A 22,787-nucleotide genomic window follows, 5' to 3' on the forward strand; every position below is an offset into this window, starting at 1 on the left:
TACTGAAACACACTCATATAAGGTTGCAAATGTCCTTTGACAACAGAACACAAGTTTCAAGTTTATACTGAAAGGAGACAAAAGTGAAGCTGTGTAAGGGCATATAGAAAACATTTTTTGAAGTCTTAACACCAGTATCGAAACAATTTTTCAACAATGTTTCCCAACACTATCCATAAATGATATTCCTCTGGGATTAAGTCTCTGTAATGACCGTTCTTTAAAATCTTTACTTAACTAATATTATCTCAGCATTTTATCCCCCCTGGGGCAGGCAATTCTACAATTCCTTTCTGGAGGCTGTTGGCATTGTTCTCTCACAATTCTGATGGTCTAAGTTTTCATAATTCTAACAATTTGAAGATGTCTGTCTAAAGCAGGCAGCTCACCACCATCTTCACAAGAGCATTTAATGTTAGGCAAGAAAATGCTGGCCAGCCACGATGCCCACACCCGACAAGAGAATAAAAAGAGTTGGCAGACATGCTTCCAATCAAGTCTGAATGGCACCAAGGTCCTTGAGTGTGGTTTGACCTGCACTGATTCAGACCAGTGCAGAATATTTCATGCCAATTGTGAATTGAAGAAGGTGGGCAAGCATTGGCAGGACAGGAGGGGAGTTACTCACTTCAGAATATCGAGAGTCTAACCTGCTTTTGAACACTCAGTGTTTACATGGCTGGTGCAGTTCAGTCATTCATCAGTGGTAACGCTCAGACTGTTCGCAAGAACCGTATTTGTGAAGCACCTTTCTGGAATACAGACACTGCCTCAAAGCAAATAAAATTACCATTAATTACAGCCAATGTTGTAATACAGGGATGTATAGTTGACAGTTTGCACAAAACAAACTGTAAAGTGGCAGTGGCCAGATAATTAGCTCAGTGAAAGGATTAATGTAGGCAAAGAGACCACAATTCTTTTTATACAAAAATAATGTCATGAGATCCTTTATGTTTACTGAAGATGACAGACGAAGCCTAACTCTAACATCTCACTAACTTCCCAGTGCAGAAATCCCTTATCACTCCAGTACAGTGCTAGTTTAAATTATAGGCTTGAGTTGTTTTAAGTGGGGCTTGTAGCCATAACTTTCTGACTGAGTAGCAGGGTGAGTGGCCGATCCAGCCAACACCGAAGCTTTGGCGTCCACTTTCTATGTGTAAAGGGTCCTATAGAAAACTGAAGTATAACTCTGCAGAGCAATCAGAACTCAGCTGGAGGCCAGAATAGAATAAACAACTGAACAGCATTCAAAGAGTTAAAAACTTCAAACATTTCAATGGTTGTCAGATTGTAAAAATATCAACAGATTTATTTCTTTCAAACAGAGGGAAGATTAAGGGGCTTTAAAAAACCATTTACTAGATTACAACCTTCAGTTGCTCTTCTCTGAAATTATATATTATCTAGTTAAAAAAAACAAATTTTAAAACATGCTGTTATCCTGTCAGCTGTGTTGATATCGAATGACTACTTCCTATCATACAAGGTACTACCAGCATTAAATTATAACATCATAAATTAGAACAGGTTTCCATCCTTGCAAGATACACATACTAAAAATATTTCTTGGTTTCACAATAGTTACATTTTGCCCTGTCATAAACTCCTGGATTATTTGCTAAAACTTACTTTTCAAAAAAAATTCAGAACCTGCAGAAATCTCCATTCCAGATTCAAAGGTAAATTTGATGGTCTTGGCACATAAATATTACAAAGAATTGAAAGTTCCACTGTGAACCACATTGACAGCCATCCCTTTGGACAGGACAATCTGCCACTCTGCCAGATTTTGAGCCTGCAAAGATCACCATTTCAAGTTATGCCAAATCATGCTGTATCCTCACCACCTGTCAATGACTTGAATTGATTCTTAATTTAAAATCCCTATAGGCCAAATGCTTCTACTTAACCCCAGCCTTAAAACGTGGTGCCACCTCTACTTGCCTGTCCCCAAATAATTTGTTTTTACGAGGCCAAAACTTTCAGCTTCTGCCTTCATCTTAATTCATGGGATATGGGCATCATGGGCTGGGTTAGCATTTATGTCTCTCCCCAGTCACTCAGAAACTTAGTGGCATAGATTGCAGAAAGAAGTTAACAGTAACATTGTAGTAGATTTGAACTTTTTTGTAGGTTATGCCAAAGCAGTGAAGGACTTCAGACTTCTTCCATCCCTCTAGGCCATAAGTGAATTGTTGGATTTTTACAACAATAAGAAGAGTTGATACACGTCTTTCTACTGAGTTGGTTATTAATTAATTCCTGATTTTTACATCCTGCCACAGGGGATTTGAACCCAAATCCCACTTGGACCTTGGGTTCTGGATTACTAATCTACTCATACTATCAGTTCACCGCTCTTCCCCTAACAGGCATCACATTGCAAGACCATACCTAGATAAAGATGCAAATGTATCTCCTAAGCTACTCAGATCACCACAAGTAGTTTCACAAACCACAACAAGTTAGTGACAATGGGGTCAATAATTGGAGCTTAGATTCCAAAACAGCTAATTTCTTGGTCCAAAATAGCAATGAAAACTTCCCATTGCTCTTTGAACCAATTGATTATTTTACAAGTGACCGCCACATATTTCAAAGGCATCAACTATTCTTTGTGGGAAAGGTCAAATTTAATCTTGAAATAGCTTCTGAACCTCGGGCAAAAAATCTAATAGCAATACCAAGGGAGTGATGGGCTCTTATGATGCAGTGGTAATGTCCATATGTCTGAGGCAGAAAGTCCAGGTTCATGTCCCACCTGCTCCAGGGGTACGTAATAACCTCTATGATCAGTTGATTAAAAGATATCCATCTACTGCTTGGTATGGAAGCTACAGCTTGAGGCTAACATTTCATATGTTAACGTCTTCAACAGCAATTACACAGTACAGCACAAGAACAGGCCCGTTGGTCCACCACATTTGTGCCAAATATGGTACTATTCCAAAACTAATCCTATCAGCTTGTATGCAGTCTGTATTCCTCTATTCCCTCCCTGTTCGTGTCTGTCTAAATGCCTATTAAACGTTGTCATTGTACCTGTTTATAATGCTTCCACTGACTGTGCATTCCAGGCATCTACCACCATCTGTGTAAAAAGCTTGCCTCGCACCTCTCCTTTAAACTTTCCCCCTCGCACCCTAAACCTATGCTGCTAATATTTATTATTACTGTCCTGGGAAAAAGAATCTGACTTTCCATCATATCCATGCCTCTCATAATTTTATAAAATTCTATCAGGTTGCCCTCAGTCTCCAGCAAAAACTATCCAAATTTGTCCAACCTCTTCTTATACCTAATACACTCCAAACCAAGCAACATCCCTATCTCCTCCCTACCTCCCACCTACACTCACCTTTACTGGCTCCATCCCCGCCTCGTTGACCTGTCTATCTCCTCTCCACCTATCTTCTCCTTTATCCATCTTCTACCCGCCTCCCCCTCTCTCCCTATTTATTTCAGAAACCCCCTTCCCCTCCCCCATTTCTGAAGAAGGGTCTAGGCCCGAAACGTCAGCCTTCCTACTCGTCTGATGCTGCTTAGCCTGCTGTGTTCATCCAGCTCTACACCTTGTTATCTAACATCCCCATAAAACTTTTTTTGCACACACTCCAAAGCCTCCACAGCCTTCCTACAGCTTGGCAACCTCCAATACACCAAATGAGGCCTTACTAAAGTCTTGTACAGCTGCAACTTCACTTGCCAACTTTCATTTTCAGTGCCGTGACTGATGAAGGCAAGCATGTTGTATCCACTTGTGTTGCCATTTTCAGAGGGCTAAGGGACTTGTAGCCCAAGATCCCTCTTTATATCAATGCTCATAAAGTTCCTGCCATTTACTGTATACTTTCCTCTTGCATTTGACCTCCCAAAATGCATTGCCTCATACTTGACTGAATTAAACTCCAACTGCCTCTTCTCTACCCAACCTTTCAACTGATCTATACCCTGCTGTATCTTTTGACAAACTTCGTCATTATGCACAACTCTACCAATTTTCATGTTGCCAGCAAACGTAAGCATGAAATCATTCAAATCATTTAGATTTCACAAACAGCAAAGGTCCCAGCACTGATCAGTGCAAAACACCACCAGTCATAGGCCTCCATTCAGAAAACTACACCTCCACAACTGCCCTCTGTCTTCTATTGCCAAGCCAATTTTGTATCCAATTTACCAACTCACCGTGGATCTCATTTGGCTGAAGCTTCTGGATCAGCTTACCATGAGACTCCTTGTAAAAAGCTTTAGTACAGTCCATGTAGACAACATCTATTGCATTATGCTCTTCATGTTTGTCACTTCTTCAAAAAGCTCAGATAAGACCTCCCCTGCACAAAGCCATGCTGACTATACCTAATAAGTCCATTCTTTTCCAAACGTGAGTAAATCCTGTCTCTAAGAATTTTCTCCAATGACTTCCCTACCACTGATGTAAGGCTCACCACAGTCTATAATTTCTTAGATCACTCCTGTTGCCCTTCTAAAGGAAAGGAATAACATTGGCTTTTCTCCAGTCTTCTGGGGCCTCAGCTTTGGCTAAAGATGATACCAGGATCTTGATCAAGGCTCCAGCAATCTCTTCCCTTGCCTCCTTCAGTATGCTGTAATAGATCCCATCAGGCCTTGGTGAATTATCAATCTTAAGATTTTTCAAGAAACCTACCACCTCCTCCTTCTTTATACTGACATGGCCTTGAATTTTACATGCCTCTCCTTAGTCTTACAATCATCCATGTCCTTCACCTAGATGAATACCATTGCAAAGTACTCATTTTTTTTTGCACCAGGCTTCAGCAAACCTTGCCATGAAATTCTAACTGAAGTTCTTGAGGAGTAGGCAAGCGTAACCTTGACTTTGGTCTGACCCCAAGATGTGACTCAAGCTAATGTATTATATGATCAACTCAATGTTGATTGCACACAGATCAATGAGGGAGGGGTTTTTTTTAATTCATTCATGGAATGTGGGCATTGCTTGCTGAGCCAACCTTTATTGCCCATCCCTAATTTCTCCAAGGACAACTAAAAGTCAACCACATTATTGTAGGTCTGGAGTTACATGTTGTCCAGACCAGGAAAGAACAGCAGATTTTCCTCCCTTAGAGAACTAGCTGGGTTTTTCCGACAATCAATAGTGGTTTCATGGTCAATATGCTACTCGTAATTCCAGGTAATTTTTAGTGAATCCAAATTACCTCATTTGAATGTTTCTCATGGTCCAGTGCTCAATGCTCTTATCTCTGGGCTGCAAGACCTGAGTTCAAGTTCCACCTGCTCCAGAGGTATGTGAATAACATCGCTGAAAGTGGCAGATGGAGTTTAATTTGGATAAATGTAAGGTATTGCACTTTAGTAAAACAAACAAGCACAGGACTTAAAGTTTTGTTGGACAGAGAGACCTAGAGGGTCAGGTATGATGATCTTTGAAAGTTGCGTCATGGGTAGACAGGGTGATTAAGGTGGTGTTTAGCACGCTTCACTTCGTTGTTCACACCAGAGTATAGGAGTTGGGACATTATGCTGAGGTTGTAGAGGGCACTGGTGAGGCCCCTTCTGGAGTACGGTGTCCAGTTCTGGTTGCACTCATATAGGAAAGATATTATCAAACTGGAGAGGGTTCAAAAATGATTTTCCAGGATATTGCCAGGACTGTGATAGGCTGGGACGTTTTCTCTGGAATGTAGGAGATTGAGGGGTGACCTTATAGAAGTTTATGAAATCATAAGGGGCATGGATAATGTGAGTTTTTTTTTTCCCCCAGGTTGGTGTTCAAAACTAGGGGACACATTTGTAAGGGGAGAGGAGAAAGATTTAAAAGGGACCTGAGGGGAAACATTTTCACACAGAGGTGGTTCATATGTGGGAAATCAACTGCCAGAAGATTTGGTAGATATACAGGTATAGTTACAACATTTAGAAGACATTTGGATAAGTCCATGAATAGCAAAAGTTTTGAGAGACATGGGCCAATTGCAGGCAAGTGGGATTTATTTAGTTTGGGAAACTTGGTCAGCATGGATGAGTTGGACTGAAGAGTCCTATCGACACTTTTACAAGTTGATTGGGCAATTTTAGCATCTGCCATGGTAGGATTTGAATCTAGGACACAACCTGGGTTCCTGAATTATTAGTCTGGATACATTGGTCCATCACCTCCCATGGTAGCATCTCAGGACCAGAGATAACTACTGAAATATGGCCTTGTTGTGCTGTGCCCAGATGAGAACAATGTAAAAATGTCATTTACTGAGTTAGGTTACACCTGCTCATGTCAACAGATTGTATAAACAATGATGGAGCCTTAGATTAGATCAGGGGCCTTTCAAAGCATTACATCTGTACTATCAAAAATGCACTGCTATCTACACACCCAAAAAACAGAAACTGCTGCTCAGGACAGGGCTCTGAAGAAGATCACTCAACCCCGAAACATTAATTCTGATTTGACTCTACGGATGCTGCCAGACCTGCCAAGCTTTTCCAGCAATTTCTGTTTTTGTTTACAGCATTCGCAGTTCTTTTGGTTTTTATATTATGATTTATATTATTCTTACTTGCCTCCCTGAGGCCCATAAGCCTTAAATTTTTGTTTTATTCATTCAGGGGATAAGGATACCGCTGGCTAGGCTGGCATTTACTGCCCATCCCTAATTACCCAGAGACCAGTTAAGAGTCAACCACATTGCTGTGGATCTGGACTCACATGTAGCCAGACAAGGCAAGAATGGCAGTTTCCTTCCCTAAAGGACATTTGTGAACCAGATGCATTTTTTCGACAATTGACAATAGATTCACGGTCATCATTCTACTCTTAATTCCAGATATTTATTGAATTCAAATTCCACTATCTGCCATGGTGGGATTCGAACCCAGGGCCCCAGCACATTGTCTGGGCCTAATACCACTAGGCCATTGCCTCCCCTGTTATGACACTTCAAGTATTCACTAATATCCTATCAAAAAAAGTCAGAACACTATATGCTAACTTTGGAACCACAGTCACATTGCTATTAAGAATCATACTGGCTTCCATTTGCTGAGCTGATGAAACTTTCATCTCCATACATAGACTCAAGGATCTTAGCTCATCATCTAATATGACATATCAGTGCAGCATTGAAATTGCAGTTCTTTGAATTCATGTTAAAACTCAGACATCAGTTATATGGCTACAAGCAAAGAGATTACTATTGACACGAGGTACATTATAAGAAACCATTTTAGCTGAATGGGTGTACCATACTGTCAGACTTGAAAGGAAAAACATGCCGGCTCAGGATTTGATTGAACAGTGAAGACTTCTGATTTCACTAGTTACCCACTGAGCTTTCCATTTGATTACCAAGAATATTCATCAATGATCCAAATTCCTTGGGGGAGATAATCTATTTAGTCTTATGTGTAGGGAGAAAAACAAACTTTGAATGACATCTAATTAATCAGGAGATCCATCCTAGCACTTATAGAGATAACTTGTATCGATTGGGCTGAGTGTTATACAAATTAGACAAATATCATTGTAATTGCATGCTCATAGAACAAAGAAACTTCGCTGGTTGTCAAACATGCAAATACAAGAGATGTTTTTCAATTGACCTGTTCAGAGATGTTCAGATGCACCTCTGAAGAAGGTAAATCTAAAACTGGCCCATAGATGGGGACACTACTTCTGCACCAGAAGAAAACTTCACCATGTTCTAGTATGGGATTTAAGCACAAACCCATATTGATCAGCCTCAGCATAATTAAGTCACCAGTGCAGTAACATTACCAACATGCCACCAGCTCTGGCAAAGCTTTGTTATAATAGAGTAAACCCAGAAACTGCAAAAACATCGAGAGAGCAGTAGTCTAAATATTAGATTCACAGATTAGTTAAGAAATCACCCTAAAGTTATTGTTAGGTTTAGCCCAGATAAAATGTCAAATTTGCAATCTTTAGAAGTCATTGTTCAAAATGGGCTTAATAGAGATTTCTTCAGCGAACCATTAGTTTTAGATTAGTTTTTAAATCATGATTGGTGCATTCCAGCATTGACCAGCTAAGTTTTAAACTGAGTTCTTTCATTCAATTTAATTTAGATCTTAAACTAACTTTAATGCTGACTCCTTTAAAATATCAGTAAGTCAATTTGGTCTTAAGACCAGTGTTTGCACTTGAACACTGTTCACATTGGTTTGGATGCGAATTCCTGCTTAAAGTCAGTCTTTAAACAAGTGTTCAGACTGATTGCTCTATTAAATCACTGCACTAATTAGAAACTTCGACTAGCACTCCAAGCAATAGCACGGGGATAACTTCTGCTCAAGCAGCTGTTTCTAGTGAACATTTATCTTGCTTAAATCATGTGCAAAATGACAAATGCAGGCTACCATTCAATCTCATGGATATTTCTGTATCCAATATATCTGGCATTCTCATCCCATTATTGATCTCTCTAAATGAGTTTTCTACATCATTTGTGTTTTTTTTTCAAAATAGGAAGTTCTATCTATAAATAAGAAGAGGTACATTATAAAATCTCTGAACAGTGTAGTGATTGTAACGAGGTTAGCCAGATGGACCTCAGGATATGAGTTCCCTGATTGGGATCTGGTGCAATCAGGGAGCCCTGGCTGACAGATATAAACAGGAGTTGCAGACATCTTGATACTCAGAGCTGGCTCTGAGGGAGTTAGACCACTGTCAAAGGCTCTCCATGTGTAAATAGAGGATTCCTTAGTGACAGGACACTGGTCTCTGTGGCATTATCAGGAATAAAAGTGATGAACTTAGAGCATGGATCAGTACCTGGTGCTATGATGTTGTGGCCATAACAGAGACATGGGTTTCTCATGGGCAGGAATGGTTGCTGGATGTTCCAGGGTTTAGAACATTTAAAAAGAATAGGGAGGGGGGAAAAAGAGGAGGGGGTGTAGCACTACTAATCAGAGAGGGTATCACAGCTACAGAAGCTTCCTTTGTCGAGGAAGATCTGCCTACTGAGTCAGTATGGGTGGAAATTAGGAACAGCAAGGGAGTAGTCACCTCGTTAGGGGTTTACTACAGGCCCCCCAATAGCAGCAGGGAGATTGAAGAAAGCATAGGTCGGCAGATTTTGGAAAAGTGTGGACGCAGTAGGGTTGTTGTAATGGGTGACTTTAACTTTCCTAATATTGATCGGAACCTCCTTCGAGCAGAAGATTTGAATGGAGCTGTTTTTGTAAGGTGTGTTCAGGAGGGTTTCCTAACGCAGTACGTTGACAGGCCGACGAGGGGAGAGGCCATTCTAGACTTGGTGCTCGGAAACGAGCCGGGGCAGGTATCAGATCTTGTGGTGGGAGAGCATTTTGGTGATAGTGACCATAACTGCCTCACATTCTACATAGCTATGGAGAAGGAGAGGATTAGGCAAAATGGGAGGATATTTAATTGGGGAAGAGGAAGCTATGATGCGATTAGACATGAGTTAGGTAGCATGGACTGGGAGCAGTTGTTCCATGGTAAGGGAACTATCGACATGTGGAGACGGTTTAAGGAACAGTTGTTGGGAGTGATGAGTAAATATGTCCCTCTGAGACAGGCAAGAAGGGGTAAGATTAGGGAACCTTGGATGACGAGAGCGGTGGAGCTTCTAGTGAAAAGGAAGAAGGTAGCTTACATAAGGTGGAGGAAGCTAGGGTCAAGTTCAGCTAGAGAGGATTACATGCAGGCAAGGAAGGAGCTCAAAAATGGTCTGAGGAGAGCCAGGAGGGGGCACGAGAAAGGCTTGGCAGAAGGAATCCAGGAAAACACAAAGGCATTTTACACTTATGTGAGGAATAAGAGAATGGTCAAAGAAAGAGTAGGGCCGATCAGGGATAGCATAGGGAACTTGTGTGTGGAGCCTGAGGAGGTAGGGGAAGCCCTAAATGAGTTTTTTGCTTCTGTCTTTACGAAAGAAACAAACTTTGTAGTGAATGAAACCTTTGAAGAGCAGGTGTGCATGCTGGAATGGATAGAGATAGACGAAGCTGATGTGCTGAAAATTTTGTCAAACATTAAGATTGACAAGTCGCCAGGCCCGGATCAGATTTGTCCTCGGCTGCTTTGGGAAGCGAGAAATGCAATTGCTTCGCCACTTGCGAAGATCTTTGCATCCTTGCTCTCCACTGGAGTCATACCTGAGGACTGGAGAGAGGCAAATGTAATTCCTCTCTTCAAGAAAGGAAATAGGGAAATCCCCGGCAATTATAGACCGGTAAGTCTCACGTCTGTCGTCTGCAAGGTGTTAGAAAGGATTCTGAGGGATAAGATTTATGACCATCTGGAAGAGCATGGCTTGATCAAATACAGTCAACACGGCTTTGTGAGGGGTAGGTCATGCCTTACAAACCTTATTGAGTTTTTTGAGGATGTGACTAGAAAAGTTGATGAGGGTCGAGCTGTGGATGTGGTGTATATGGACTTCAGTAAGGCATTTGATAAGGTTCCCCATGGTAGGCTCATTCAGAAGGTCAGGAGGAATGGGATACAGGGGAATTTAGCTGCTTGGATACAGAATTGGCTGGCCAACAGAAGACAGCGAGTGGTAGTAGAAGGAAAATATTCTGCCTGGAAGTCAGTGGTGAGTGGAGTTCCACAGGGCTCTGTCCTTGGGCCTCTACTGTTTGTAATTTTTATTAATGACTTGGACGAGGGGATTGAAGGATGGGTCAGCAAGTTTGCAGACGACACAAAGGTCGGAGGTGTCGTTGACAGTGTAGAGGGCTGTTGTAGGCTGCAGCGGGACATTGACAGGATGCAGAGATGGGCTGAGAGGTGGAAGATGGAGTTCAACCTGGATAAATGTGAGGTGATGCATTTTGGAAGGTCGAATTTGAAAGCTGAGTACAGGATTAAGGATAGGATTCTTGGCAGCGTGGAGGAACAGAGGGATCTTGGTGTGCAGATACATAGATCCCTTAAAATGGCCACCCAAGTGGACAGGGTTGTTAAGAAAGCATATGGTGTTTTGGCTTTCATTAACAGGGGGATTGAGTTTAAGAGTCGTGACATCTTGTTGCAGCTCTATAAAACTTTGGTTAGACCGCACTTGGAATACTGCATCCAGTTCTGGGCGCCCTATTATAGGAAAGATGTGGATGCTTTGGAGAGGGTTCAGAGGAGGTTTACCAGGATGCTGCCTGGACTGGAGGGCTTATCTTATGAAGAGAGGTTGACTGAGCTCGGTCTCTTTTCATTGGAGAAAAGGAGGAGAGGGGACCTACTGGAGGTATACAAGATAATGAGAGGCATAGATAGAGTTGATAGCCAGAGACTATTTCCCAGGGCAGAAATGGCTAGCACGAGGGGTCATAGTTTTAAGCTGTTTGGAGGAAAGTATAGAGGGGATGTCAGAGGCAGGTTCTTTACGCAGAGAGTTGTGGGAGCATGGAATGCGTTGCCAGCAGCAGTTGTGGAAGCAAGGTCATTGGGGTCATTTAAGAGACTGCTGGACATGTATATGGTCACAGAAATTTGAGGGTGCATACATGAGGATCAATGGTCGGCACAACATTGTGGGCTGAAGGGCCTGTTCTGTGCTGTACTGTTCTATGTTCTATGTTCTATTATTGCACACAGGTTGTTTGGGAAAATATCTCCAATATCAAAAATTTATGATTTTGTAAAAGCCCTGTATTGAATGTCCCTCAGGAAGGGTATATTGGCCTTAAAGGAAGTGCAAAATAGGTGTACAAGAATGATAATTGAGCTTCAGGGGTTACGTTGAGGACAGGTTATACAAATTAGTTCCACTTTCTCTAGAATTTAGAAGGCGAAGGAGTCACTCAAAGTCTTCAAGATATGAATAGGTGAGAGGATTGATAAAGATAAACTATATCCACTGATTGGGGTTTCTAGAATTAGAGGCCTTCGCCTCATAATTAGGGCTAGACTGTTCAGGACAGATGTCAAGAGCCATTTCTACACATAAAGTGTGGTAGATGTTTGGAATTCTCTTCCACAAATGAGTGGATGCTGGCTCAGTGGTTAATTTTAAATTTGAAATAGTTTTTTTTTGTCCAGCAAAGGTATTAAAGGGACACAGGCAAAAGGCAGGTATATGGAGTTAGGCTACAGAGCAACCAGGATTTCATTAACTAGCAGAACATGCTCAAGGGGCCTACATTTATTCCAAGATGGACATCCTCTATCTATTTGTTGTTAAACTGATTGTGCCCTGAAATGGCCCATAGAGTCAATTAATAGTCAATGACCTTCCTGTGGGTCTGGAGTCATGTGTAGGCCAAATGAAGCAAAAAGGACAGATTTTCTTCCCTGAAGACATCACTTAACCAGATGGGTTTTAATGACAACTAGCAATGTTATATTGTTAGGATTAGGCTCGCTTTTAAATCTTTTTTTTTAAACTCAAATTTCACCATCGACCATGTTGCGGTTCAAACCCACATTGCCAGAACACAACAGTTCGGATATCCGGATAATTAGTCCAGTGACATTATTCCCAAAGTACTACCTGCCTAAAAATTAAAACATAAAATCAAGTAACATTATTCAACTGAGTCAATGATGTTCACTTCCTGTTCAAGAAGACAGCTCGCCACCACCTTCTTCAGTACATTAAATGCTGGCCCAGCCCACAATGTCGACATCCAATGAATAAATTAAAATAATCTTCATCCAATATCTCTTACGGTGAATGATAGCATCATTATCTCTGGATAGGAGGCCCAGGATCCAGACCCACCCATTCTAGGGGTATGCTATAACATCTGAGCAGTTTGATTGGGCAACTTTCTCCTAGATCGGGAATTCCACGCATCATGCAAGCCACACACTTCCCACCATAGATGTAGTATTCCAAATCTTACTTGTTGCAGTCCACGTGTAACAAGAGATGGGAAGCGCTGATCGAAAGTGCTATCTGATGCCACAGTCCATCAGCAAGTCGATATGGGAACACCTCAGTACGTGGTTTACCACTGAAATGGTAGTGATATCGTATCTCATCCCTTTGACCGCTGCTCTCCAGTTCAAAATACCTGCATTCAATACAGCAGACCATAAGATTCAGCGGCCATTAAAATTTAATGCTTACTATATTAAGATAAGCAGATAACAATATCACTGTACACATTAAAATACAGATATTTTAGGCTATTTATTCTGTTGACCAATTTGACTTTGCGAATGTTATATTCAGTTCTTAGTTTCACCCAGGGAATGTATTGACAGGTCTAGGTCTATTTGCTTTAAGAAATTTCAGGCTGGGGCCAAGTGATCTTCCATATGTTCATCGAATCCCTACAGTGTGGAAGCAGGCCATTAGGCCCATCAATTCCACACCAACCCTTCAAAGTGCATTCCCTCCCAGGCCCACCCTCCAACCCAATTCCTGTAATACTGCATTTCCCACAGCTATTCCACCCAGCCTGCACATCCCTGGATACTATGGGCAATTTAGCATGGCAAATCCACCTGACCTGCAAATCTTTGGACTGTGGGATGAAACCCACACAGACAATGTGCAAATTCCACAGAGACAGTCAACGGAGGCCAGAATTGAACCTCAGTCCCTGAAGCGGTAAGGCATCAGTGCTAACCATTAAGCCAACATGCTGTGCTCAAATGGAACAACTTGAAGAGAAAATCTTTAGGTCCTAGGGACAAGACCAAACATATAGTGTAAAATTGAGCGACAAGAAATTCTTTATAAAACAGCACGTAAAACATATTCCTCAAAATATATCTCTAACAAAACAGAAATTGTGTCTACCATCCATCCCAGAAATCCTTTATCTTCATGAAAGGAAACTGTTTGGATCTTCCAAGTGAAAAGGTCCCTAATAATATTGGAAGCAAGTTTAACATATCCCAGCCTCAAACTAAAATTAAAGTCTATTTAAAAGAGCATGAACTATAACAGAGAGTCGACTTTTAAGCTAAACTGAGGACTGTTCTAGGTCCCACTTAGTCAGGAAATTTTGTTTCATCTGTTCTGTCTTGGGTGTGTTACAAAAAACGTTGTGATACCATGAACATTCCTGCTTCTTAATGATTAAAACAGCAGTATCTTGACATGTTTCAGCATTACAGCATTCAAAAACTCAGCTATACAGGAACAGAAAACTCCAATACAAACCACTAACAGTCAGATTGGACTGCAGTTGTCTTTCTGAGCTGGCCACTGAAACATAAACAATCTTGTGCTGCTTGCTGAATAAAATCTATCACATATTCTTTTTCCCCTTAACTTTCTCTTGAATATTTAATACAAACTAATGTTTCTAGCCTTCAAGGACATGGCATTTTTCAATGTCTTAAAGAATAGTTTCATTTACAAAAAAGAGAATGGATTAGCAATACTGTCATATCCTGCTTTAGAAAGCAGAAACTAATCTTTCACATCCCAGAGGTGTTATGGTGCAGAGGCAGCTATTTGGCCTATTTTGTCTGCACTGGAATTCTAATTCTATACAAAGACAGATTCAAGGCCTGGAGTTGTGGATAATTGTTCAATCACACATGTTAGAAATCTACACTAACAATTCCAATACTCGCAATAGTCCTCAATCATAAAACAATTCAAGCAGTGCATTTTAAAAAAAATTGTATCTTTTACAATAGTCACTTAATGTAAATTATCATCACTAAATTCAGGCTAAGCAATAGTCATTAATTTGCCCCCGGGGAAACCACACTTAAATAAAAACAGTGATGTGAAAAGTACTTCAATGAAAGGAGTGTCAAAGTGCTCCAAGTGATTGTAGAAGAGTGCCACACTATAGTTGTGTGGTGTAGTGTCTTACAGTTCACTCAAGGAGTCAAATTTACTGTACCAATGTGCACTTTTTACAAAAGAATGAAAGCAAATTATTGTGGATGCTATAAATCTGAAATAAACACTGAAAATACCGGAAGAAATTCACCAGGTCCCTGCAACCCTATGTCCCAGGGCTAATCCACCCAGTCAGCATATCTCTGGACACGGTGGGCAATTTAGCATGGCCAATCTGCCTAACCTGCACAACTTTGGATTAGACATTTCAACTTTGGGGGCAAAAAATTCTGACTGTCAACACTATCAACACTTTTCATCATTTTGTAGACTTCTATCAAGTCTCCCCTCAGCCTGCAGCGTTTCAGAGAAAACAGCCCAAGTTTTTCTAGCCTCTCCTGATCACTCATACACTCTAAGCCAGGCAGAATCCTGGTAAACCTCTTCTGAACTCTCTCCAAAACCTCCATATCGTTCCTGTAATGTGGCAACCAGAATTTACTACACTATTCTAAGTGTGGCCAAACCAAAGTCTTTTAAAGCTGCAACATAACTTTGTGATTCATATACTCAATTCCCCAACCAAGTGTGCCATACACTTTCTTCACCAACTTATCTACCTGCATTGCCACTTTCAGGGAGCTATGGACTTGGACCACAAGATCCCTCTGAACACCAATGCTTTTCAAAGTCCTGCCATCAACATTTGATCTCCCAAAGTGCAGCAGCTCACGTTCACCCAGATTAAACTCCATCTGCCATTTCTCCACTTATATCTGCAACTATAATTCACTCTACCTTTGAGAACCTTCTACACCACCCACTACTCCATCAACTTTTGTATTGTCTGCAAACTTACTAATCCACCTTATCTACATTTCCATCTAAGTCATTTATATATATCACAAACAGAGAGGTCCCAGTACTGATCCCTGTGGAACACCACTGGTCACGGACCTCCAGCCAGAAAAACACCCATCGACCATTACCCTCTGCCTTCTACCAGCAAGCCAATTCTGAATCCATGCAGCCAAGTCACCATGGATCCCATGCATCAATCTTCTGGATGAGACTACCATGAGGGACCTTGTCGAAAGCTACTAAAATCCACCTAGACAAATTCCACTGCTCTGACAGATGGTTTCAGCCCAAAATGTTGACTTCCCTGCTCCTCAGATGCTGTCTGACCTGCTGCACTTTTCCAGTTCCACATGTATTGACTCTAGCTTTCAATCTCTATCCACTGTTGTATCTTCAATCACCTTCATCACCTCCTCAAAAAATTCAACCAAATTAGCAAGACATGACCTGCCCCACATAAAGCCAAGCTGACTGTCCCTAAATAGGCCATGTTCTACTAAATATGCAAAAAAGTTGTATCCCTAACAATTCTCTCCAATAGCTTTCCAACCACCAATGATAGACTCATCAGTCTGTAGTTTCCTAGATTATCCCAATTTCCCTTCTTGAACAGAGGAACAACATTAGCTACTTACCAGTCCTTGGGGACCTCTCCAATGGCTGGCGAGGATGCAAAGATCTTGTTCAAAGCCCCATAAATCTCCTGTCTCACCTCTCTCAATAGCTGGGGTAGATACCATCGGGCCCTGGGGTCTGATCCACCTTAATGCTCTTGAAGAGTTCTAACAGCACTTCATTCTTGCTCTCCAAAAGCCCTAGCATATTAGCATGCTCCAGACAAATCTCATCATCCTCCGTATCCCTCTCTTGGGCGAATACCAATGCAAAGTACTCATTTAGAATGTCAGCCACATTCTCTGCATCCAAGCGCAAGTCCCCTCCTTTAGCTTTGCATGGTCCTACCTTCTTCCTAGTTATCCTCTTGTTTTGAAATGTATTTATAGAATGCTTGGCTTCCTTCCTTGGCTATTGTAGTGCTGGCATAGGACTTGAACCCATAGCATCTGAATCAAAGATACGTGCTATGCACTGTGCCACAAGACCCCAAAATACAGATATGGAAAAGTAAGTATTAGAAGACTGGACAAGCTCAGGACAAAATATCATTAGCACATGTTAGGACAACACTGAAAATTAGACATGCAGTGTTAACAATGATAACGGTTTGAATACTACCACGACTAGGTCGAAACTAAAGTTAACTTCGTTTGTGTACGGTCATAAAAAGAGCTGAGGCTCTAATTTCAAAGTTAGAGAACTCTAAACCTAACGTTGATATACCTTCCTTTAAGGATAACTGAAAAAGTCCAACTCAAAATCAAGATAATAAGGTGCGGAGCTGGATGAACACAGCAGGCCAAGCAGCATCTTAGGAGCAGGAAGCTGACGCTTTGGGCCGAGACCCTTCATCAGAAATGAGGGAGGGGAAGAGGATTCTGAAATAAATAAGGAGAGAGAGGGAGGCAGATAGAAGATGGATAGAGGAGAAGATAGGTGTAGAGGAGACAGAACTTGTCTGTTTCCCCTGCACCTATCATCTTCTCTATCCATCTTCGATCTGCCTCCCCTTCTCTCCCTATTTATTTCAGAGCCCTCTTCCCCTCCTCCAATTCTGAAGGGTCTAGGCCCGAAACGTCAGCTTTCCTGTTCCTAAGATGCTGCTTGGCCTGCTGTGTTCATCCAGCTTCACACTTTGTTATCACGGATTCTCCAGCATCTGCTGTTCCTATTATCTCCAACTCAAAATCGAGTCAGTTTGTACAAGTATCTGGGTCAATGCCTAAATCAGGAATGAGGTTTCCTGCAAATGAAACGCTGGATTGGCTAGGACTTTTTTTCCTTGGAGCATCGGAGGCAGCAAGGTGACCTTATAGAGGTTTATAAAATCATGAGGGGAATAGATAGGGTGAATAACCAAGGTCTCTTCCCTAAGGTGAAAACTAGAGGGGACAGATTTAAGGTGAGAGGGAAAGATTTAAAAGGAGCCTAAGGGTCAACTTTTTCACACAGAGGGTGGTGTGTACGTGGAACGAGCCAGAGGAAGTGATAGAGGTGGGTACAATTGCAACATTTAAAAGTTATTTGGACAGGTACATGAATAGGCATGGTGTAGAGGTACATGGGCCAAGCACAGGCAAATGGGGCTAGCCTAGTTTAGGATATCTGTTTGGTGAGGACAAGTTGGGCAGAAAGGCCTGTATGAATATATCAGACTCTTGATGCTTGGCCCCTATAATTTCAGGTACAAGCATCATCTCTGTGCTCATTTTACCCTTCAAAAGAGGTCAAAATGATTTTTTGGACTTGTCTGTTTATCCAAACGGATAGAAACATTAAGGAAATTGAAAATGCTGATCTATCATGACATTTCTCACTTACAAAAATAAGTATGTGTTGTTTCTTCACAAGAATAAAATGCTAATCTTCATCCACTCAAAATTAATGCATTTCCTGATTTTCAGCTTCCAATCCCTTTCCTTCATTTCATACAGTTCTCAGAGCCCACATTAGCCTGCATGTTTCACTCTATTGTTTGGTTTCCCTGTTTCTCTTGACTTGTTTTTGCTTCTAATCTTAGCTCTTTTCTTCAGATAGTTAACTGTCTCCTTACCCATATCATACCTTCTGCCTTGTGGTAAACTTTTTGTCTTGCAAGCAGACTTTCCAAACAATCAGCACCCCTTTATCCAGGGGTATAATTTGTGATCATTTGAAATCTGACAATCTTGCATTTGCCCTAATAGGTGCAGGATAGTGAATGTCAGCAACACTGTTTTCAGTTGTGGTAACCTGTGCTGCAAAGTACTATTTTTTTTCTTTTTATGGGATGTGGGAGCCAGCATTTATTGCCAAGAGGGCAGTTTAAGAGTCAACCACATTATTACAGGTCAGGAGTCACATGTAGAATCATCGAGGTTTACTTGAAGTATACGGGATGGTTTAAACAAGATTGGCAGGGGGTGGGGAACCGGATTTGTAATTAAGAGGATGAGATATTCAGCCTTCCAACAGAGAATGAGGCTGAAAATAAAGAAGTGCGATCAATGGAATGTAATTGTGGATACAGATGGATTGAGGTGTGTATACTTCAATGCTAAAAGTATCAGAAATAAGGCAGATGAACTTAGAGCATGGATCAATACTTGGAACTACGATGTTATGGCCATTACAGAAACTTGGGTAACTCAGGGTCAGGAACGGTTGTTGGAAGTCCTAGGATTTAGATGTTTTAAAAGAAACATGGAGAGTGGATAAAGAGGCGAGGGAGCAGCATTGCTAGTCAGGGCGAGAATAGCAGCTACTGAAAAGCAGATGGAGAATGATATGTCTACAGAATCAGTTTGGGTTGGAGGTCCGGAACAGCAAAGGAGCAGTCACTTTGTTGGTTTTGTTTCCCCCAAACAGACTCCCTAATAGTTGCAGAGAAGTCGAGGAGCGGATTGGGAGGCAGATACTGGAAAGGTGCAGAAGTCACAAGGTTGTAGTCATGGGTGACTTCAACTTTCTAAATATTGACTGGAAACATTTTAGTTGTAATAGTTTAGATGGAGAGGATTTTGTTTAGTGCGTTCAGGAAGGATTCCTGACTCAGTATGTGGAAAGACCAACATGAGGAGAAGCCACTTTGCATTTGGCGCTTGGCAATGAACTGGGCCAAGTGTTAGACCTGTTGGCAGGAGAGCATTTTGGCAATAGCAATCATAACGCTGTTAGTTCTACAATGGTCATGGAATAGGGTAGGTGCATACAGCTGGGTAAGATTTACAATTGGGGGAAGGGGAATTACAATTCTGTTAGTCAAGATCTGGGTAACATAAAATGGCAACAGATGCTGTCAGGGAAGAGCACTATTGAAATGTGGAAGTTGTTTAAGGAATGCTTACTGCATGCGCTTGACATGTTTGTCCCTATCAGGCAGAGAAGATGCAGTCAAGTGAGGGAGCCTTGGTTCTCAAGAGAGGTCGAACAACTGGTTAAGAGGAGGAAGGAGGCTTATGTAAGGTTGAGGAAACAAGGAACTGAAAAGTCTCTAGTGGGATACAAGTTATCCAGGAAGGAGCTGAAGAAAGGGCTTAGGAGAGCAATAAGGGGGCATGAGAAAACCTTGGAAGATAGGATCAAGGAAAACTCCAAGGCTTTCTACATGTACTCGAGGAATAACGGAATGATCAGAGAAAGGGTAGGGCTGATCAAGGATTGTGAAGGAAATTTGTGTACAAAGCCTAAAGAGGTAGGAGAGGTCCTTAATGAATACTTTTCTTCACTATTCACAACTGAGAGGGACCTTGTTGTCGAGGAGGACAGTATGAAACAGGCTGGTAGGCTAGAGGAGGTCAATGTTAGTAAGGAAGATGTGCTAGGAGTTTTGAAGAAGTTGAAGACAGGCAAGGCCTCCGGGCCTAACGGGATTTATCCAAGGATTCTGTGGGAAGCGAGGGAAGAGATTGCAGGGCTTTTGGCGATGATCTTTTCATCCTCACTGTCCACAGGTACAGTGCCGGAAGATTGGCGAGAGGCAAATGTCATTCCCTTGTTCAAAAAAAAGGGAATAAGGATAACCCTGGAAATTACAGGCCAGTTAGTCTTACATCAGTGGTGGGAAAATTATTGGAAAGGACTCAGAGTTAGGATTTATGATCACTTGGAAAGGCTCAGTTTGGTTTGTGATAGCCAGCATGAATTTCTGAGGGGTAGATCATGACTCACAAACCTTATTGAATTCTTTGAAGAGGTGACCAAACACGTGGATGAAAATAGAGCAGTGGATGTGGTATAAATGGATTTGAGTAAGGCATTTGATAAGGTTCCCCACAGTAGGGTCATGCAGAAGGCAAGGAGGCATGGGATAGGGGAAAATGTGGAAGATTGGAATCAGAATTGGCTAACCCTTAGAGGACAAAGGGTGGTAGTGGACGGAAAATATTCAACATGGGGCTCAATTACGAGTGGTGTAACATAAGAATCTGTTCTGGGTCCTCTTCTATTTGTAATTTTTGTAAATGATTTGAATGTAGTAGTGGAAGGGTGGATTAGCAAGTTCACAGACGATATGAAGATGGATCACGTTGTGAACAGCGCAGAGGGCTGTTCTGGTTCCAAAGGGGCATTGATAGGATGCAGAGCTGGGCAGAGAAGTGGAAGATGGAGTTTAACCCTGAAAAGTGAGAGGTGATTCATTTTGGAAGGACAAACTTGAAAGCAGAATACAGGGTTAACGAAAAGATTCTTGGCAGTGTGGAGGAGCAGAGGGATCTTGGGGTTCATGCCCACAGTTCCCTGAGAGCTGTCACCCAGGTGGATAGAGTTGTTAAGAAGGTATATGGTGTGTTAGCTTTCATTAATAGATGGATTGAGTTCAAGAGCCGTGAAGTTATGCTCCAGCTATACAAAAGCCTGGTTCGGCCACATCTGGAGTATTGTGTCCAGTTCTGGTCCCCTCATTATAGGATAGATGTGGAAGTGTTGGAAAATGTACAGAGGGGATTTACCAGAATGTTGCCTGGAATGGAGGGAAGGTCTTCCAAGGAAAGATTCAGAGAGCTAGTGCTTTTCTCTTTCGAACAACGAAGGATGAGAGGTAACTTGATAGAGGTGTACAAAATGATCAGAGGTATAGATAGAGTAGACAGCGAGAGACTTCTTCCTAGGGTGGAGGTAGCTATTACGAGGGTGGCATAATTTTAAACTGAGTGGAGGTAGATATAGGGAGACATCAGATTAGATTCCCTACAGTGTGGAAACAGGCTCTTCGGCCCAACAAGTCCACACTGCCCCTTGGAGCATCCCACCCAGACCCATCCCCATATAACCCACACACCCCTGAACATTACAGGCAATTTAGTATAACTAATCCACCTAGCCTGCACATCTTTGGACTGTGGGAGGAAATCAGAGCTGCCGGAGGAAACCCACACAGGCACGGTGGAGAATGTGGAAACTCAGCACAGACAGTTGCCCAAGGCTAGAATTGAACCCAGGTCCATGGCGCTGAGGCTGCACTGCTAACCACTGAGCCACAGTGCCGCCATGTCAGACGTAGGTTCTTTACTCAGAGTGTGGTCGGGGCGTGGAATGCATTGCTGGAGAGGGTAGTGGAGTCGGCCTCATTAGGGGCATTTAAGCGGCTATTAGATAGGCATATGGATGATAGCATAGGGTAGGGGTGGAGGTTACATAGACCTTAGGGTTAGGGTAAAAGTTTGACACAACATCTTGGGCTGAAGGGCCTGTGCTATGCTGTACTGTTCTATGTTCTATCATAGAATCCCTACAGTGTGGAAATCGGCCCTTCAGCACAACAAGTCCACACCGACCCTCTGAGCATCATGCCCAGGTTCATCCCCCTATTACCCACCTGATCTACACATACCTGAACACTGCAGACAATTTAGCATGGCCAATCCACCTAACCTGCACATCTTTGGACTGTGGGAGGAAACCAGAGCACCCGAGGAAACCCTCGCAGGCACAAGGAGAATGTGTGTGGAGTTTGCACAGTCACCCCAGGCTGGGCTCGAATCCAGATTCTGGTGCTGTGAGGTACCAGTGCTAACCACTGTGCCACCGTACTGCCCAGATCAATTAAGGATACCATATTTCCTTCCTTAAAGGAAATTGGTGAACCAGATGGGTTTTCAAAACAATTGACAATGAGTAATGTTCTCTATTATTCTAGATTTTTCCTTAATCCCAGATTCTTATTGAATTAAATCCATTATGTGCTACGGTGGGATTCCAATGCATGACCCCTGAAAAATTGCCAGTTTACCTTTCGTTCAGCTTTTGTTTTTTTTTTAATTTGCTTTTCTTTGACTTTCTGACTCATTCAAATGTGTTGCAAACCCATTTCTACTGAATAGTTGACCAAATTTGCTGTTGTGTGTTCTTCAAAGAGATCGGGGGTGGGTGTGGGGACTGACATGGGTACATTTTGTGAGAAGTGCTGAACAAGTTAAGATTGTGCGACTGAACAAATATCATATGGTTAAAAAAAAATTAAGCTCAGGCAGAGAAGATCCTAAACATATTGCCATTAATGAGGAGAAAAAATACTATTAATTTTGTTTTATATGAAACATACTGAAAATAATTTAAAATTGACAACTATAACGT

The 22,787-nt window shown here is 41.9% G+C and overlaps 1 protein-coding gene across 6 annotated transcripts in view; it reads right to left on the minus strand.

Annotated features, from left to right (window-relative positions):
• The window catches only part of LOC125459556 (protein kinase C-binding protein NELL1-like), an 858,388-nt gene that overhangs the window by 807,412 nt on the left and 28,189 nt on the right, over positions 1 to 22,787 (minus strand). For all 6 annotated transcript variants that reach the window (XM_059652179.1, XM_059652176.1, XM_059652181.1 and 3 more), the window contains one exon: positions 12,847 to 13,017. In XM_059652179.1, the coding sequence (XP_059508162.1) occupies positions 12,847 to 13,017 (171 nt within the window). The remainder of the gene's footprint in view (positions 1 to 12,846; positions 13,018 to 22,787) is intronic.

The sequence above is a fragment of the Stegostoma tigrinum genome, chromosome 17, assembly GCF_030684315.1.
Source record: "Stegostoma tigrinum isolate sSteTig4 chromosome 17, sSteTig4.hap1, whole genome shotgun sequence".
Classification (NCBI taxonomy): Eukaryota; Metazoa; Chordata; class Chondrichthyes; order Orectolobiformes; family Stegostomatidae; genus Stegostoma; species Stegostoma tigrinum.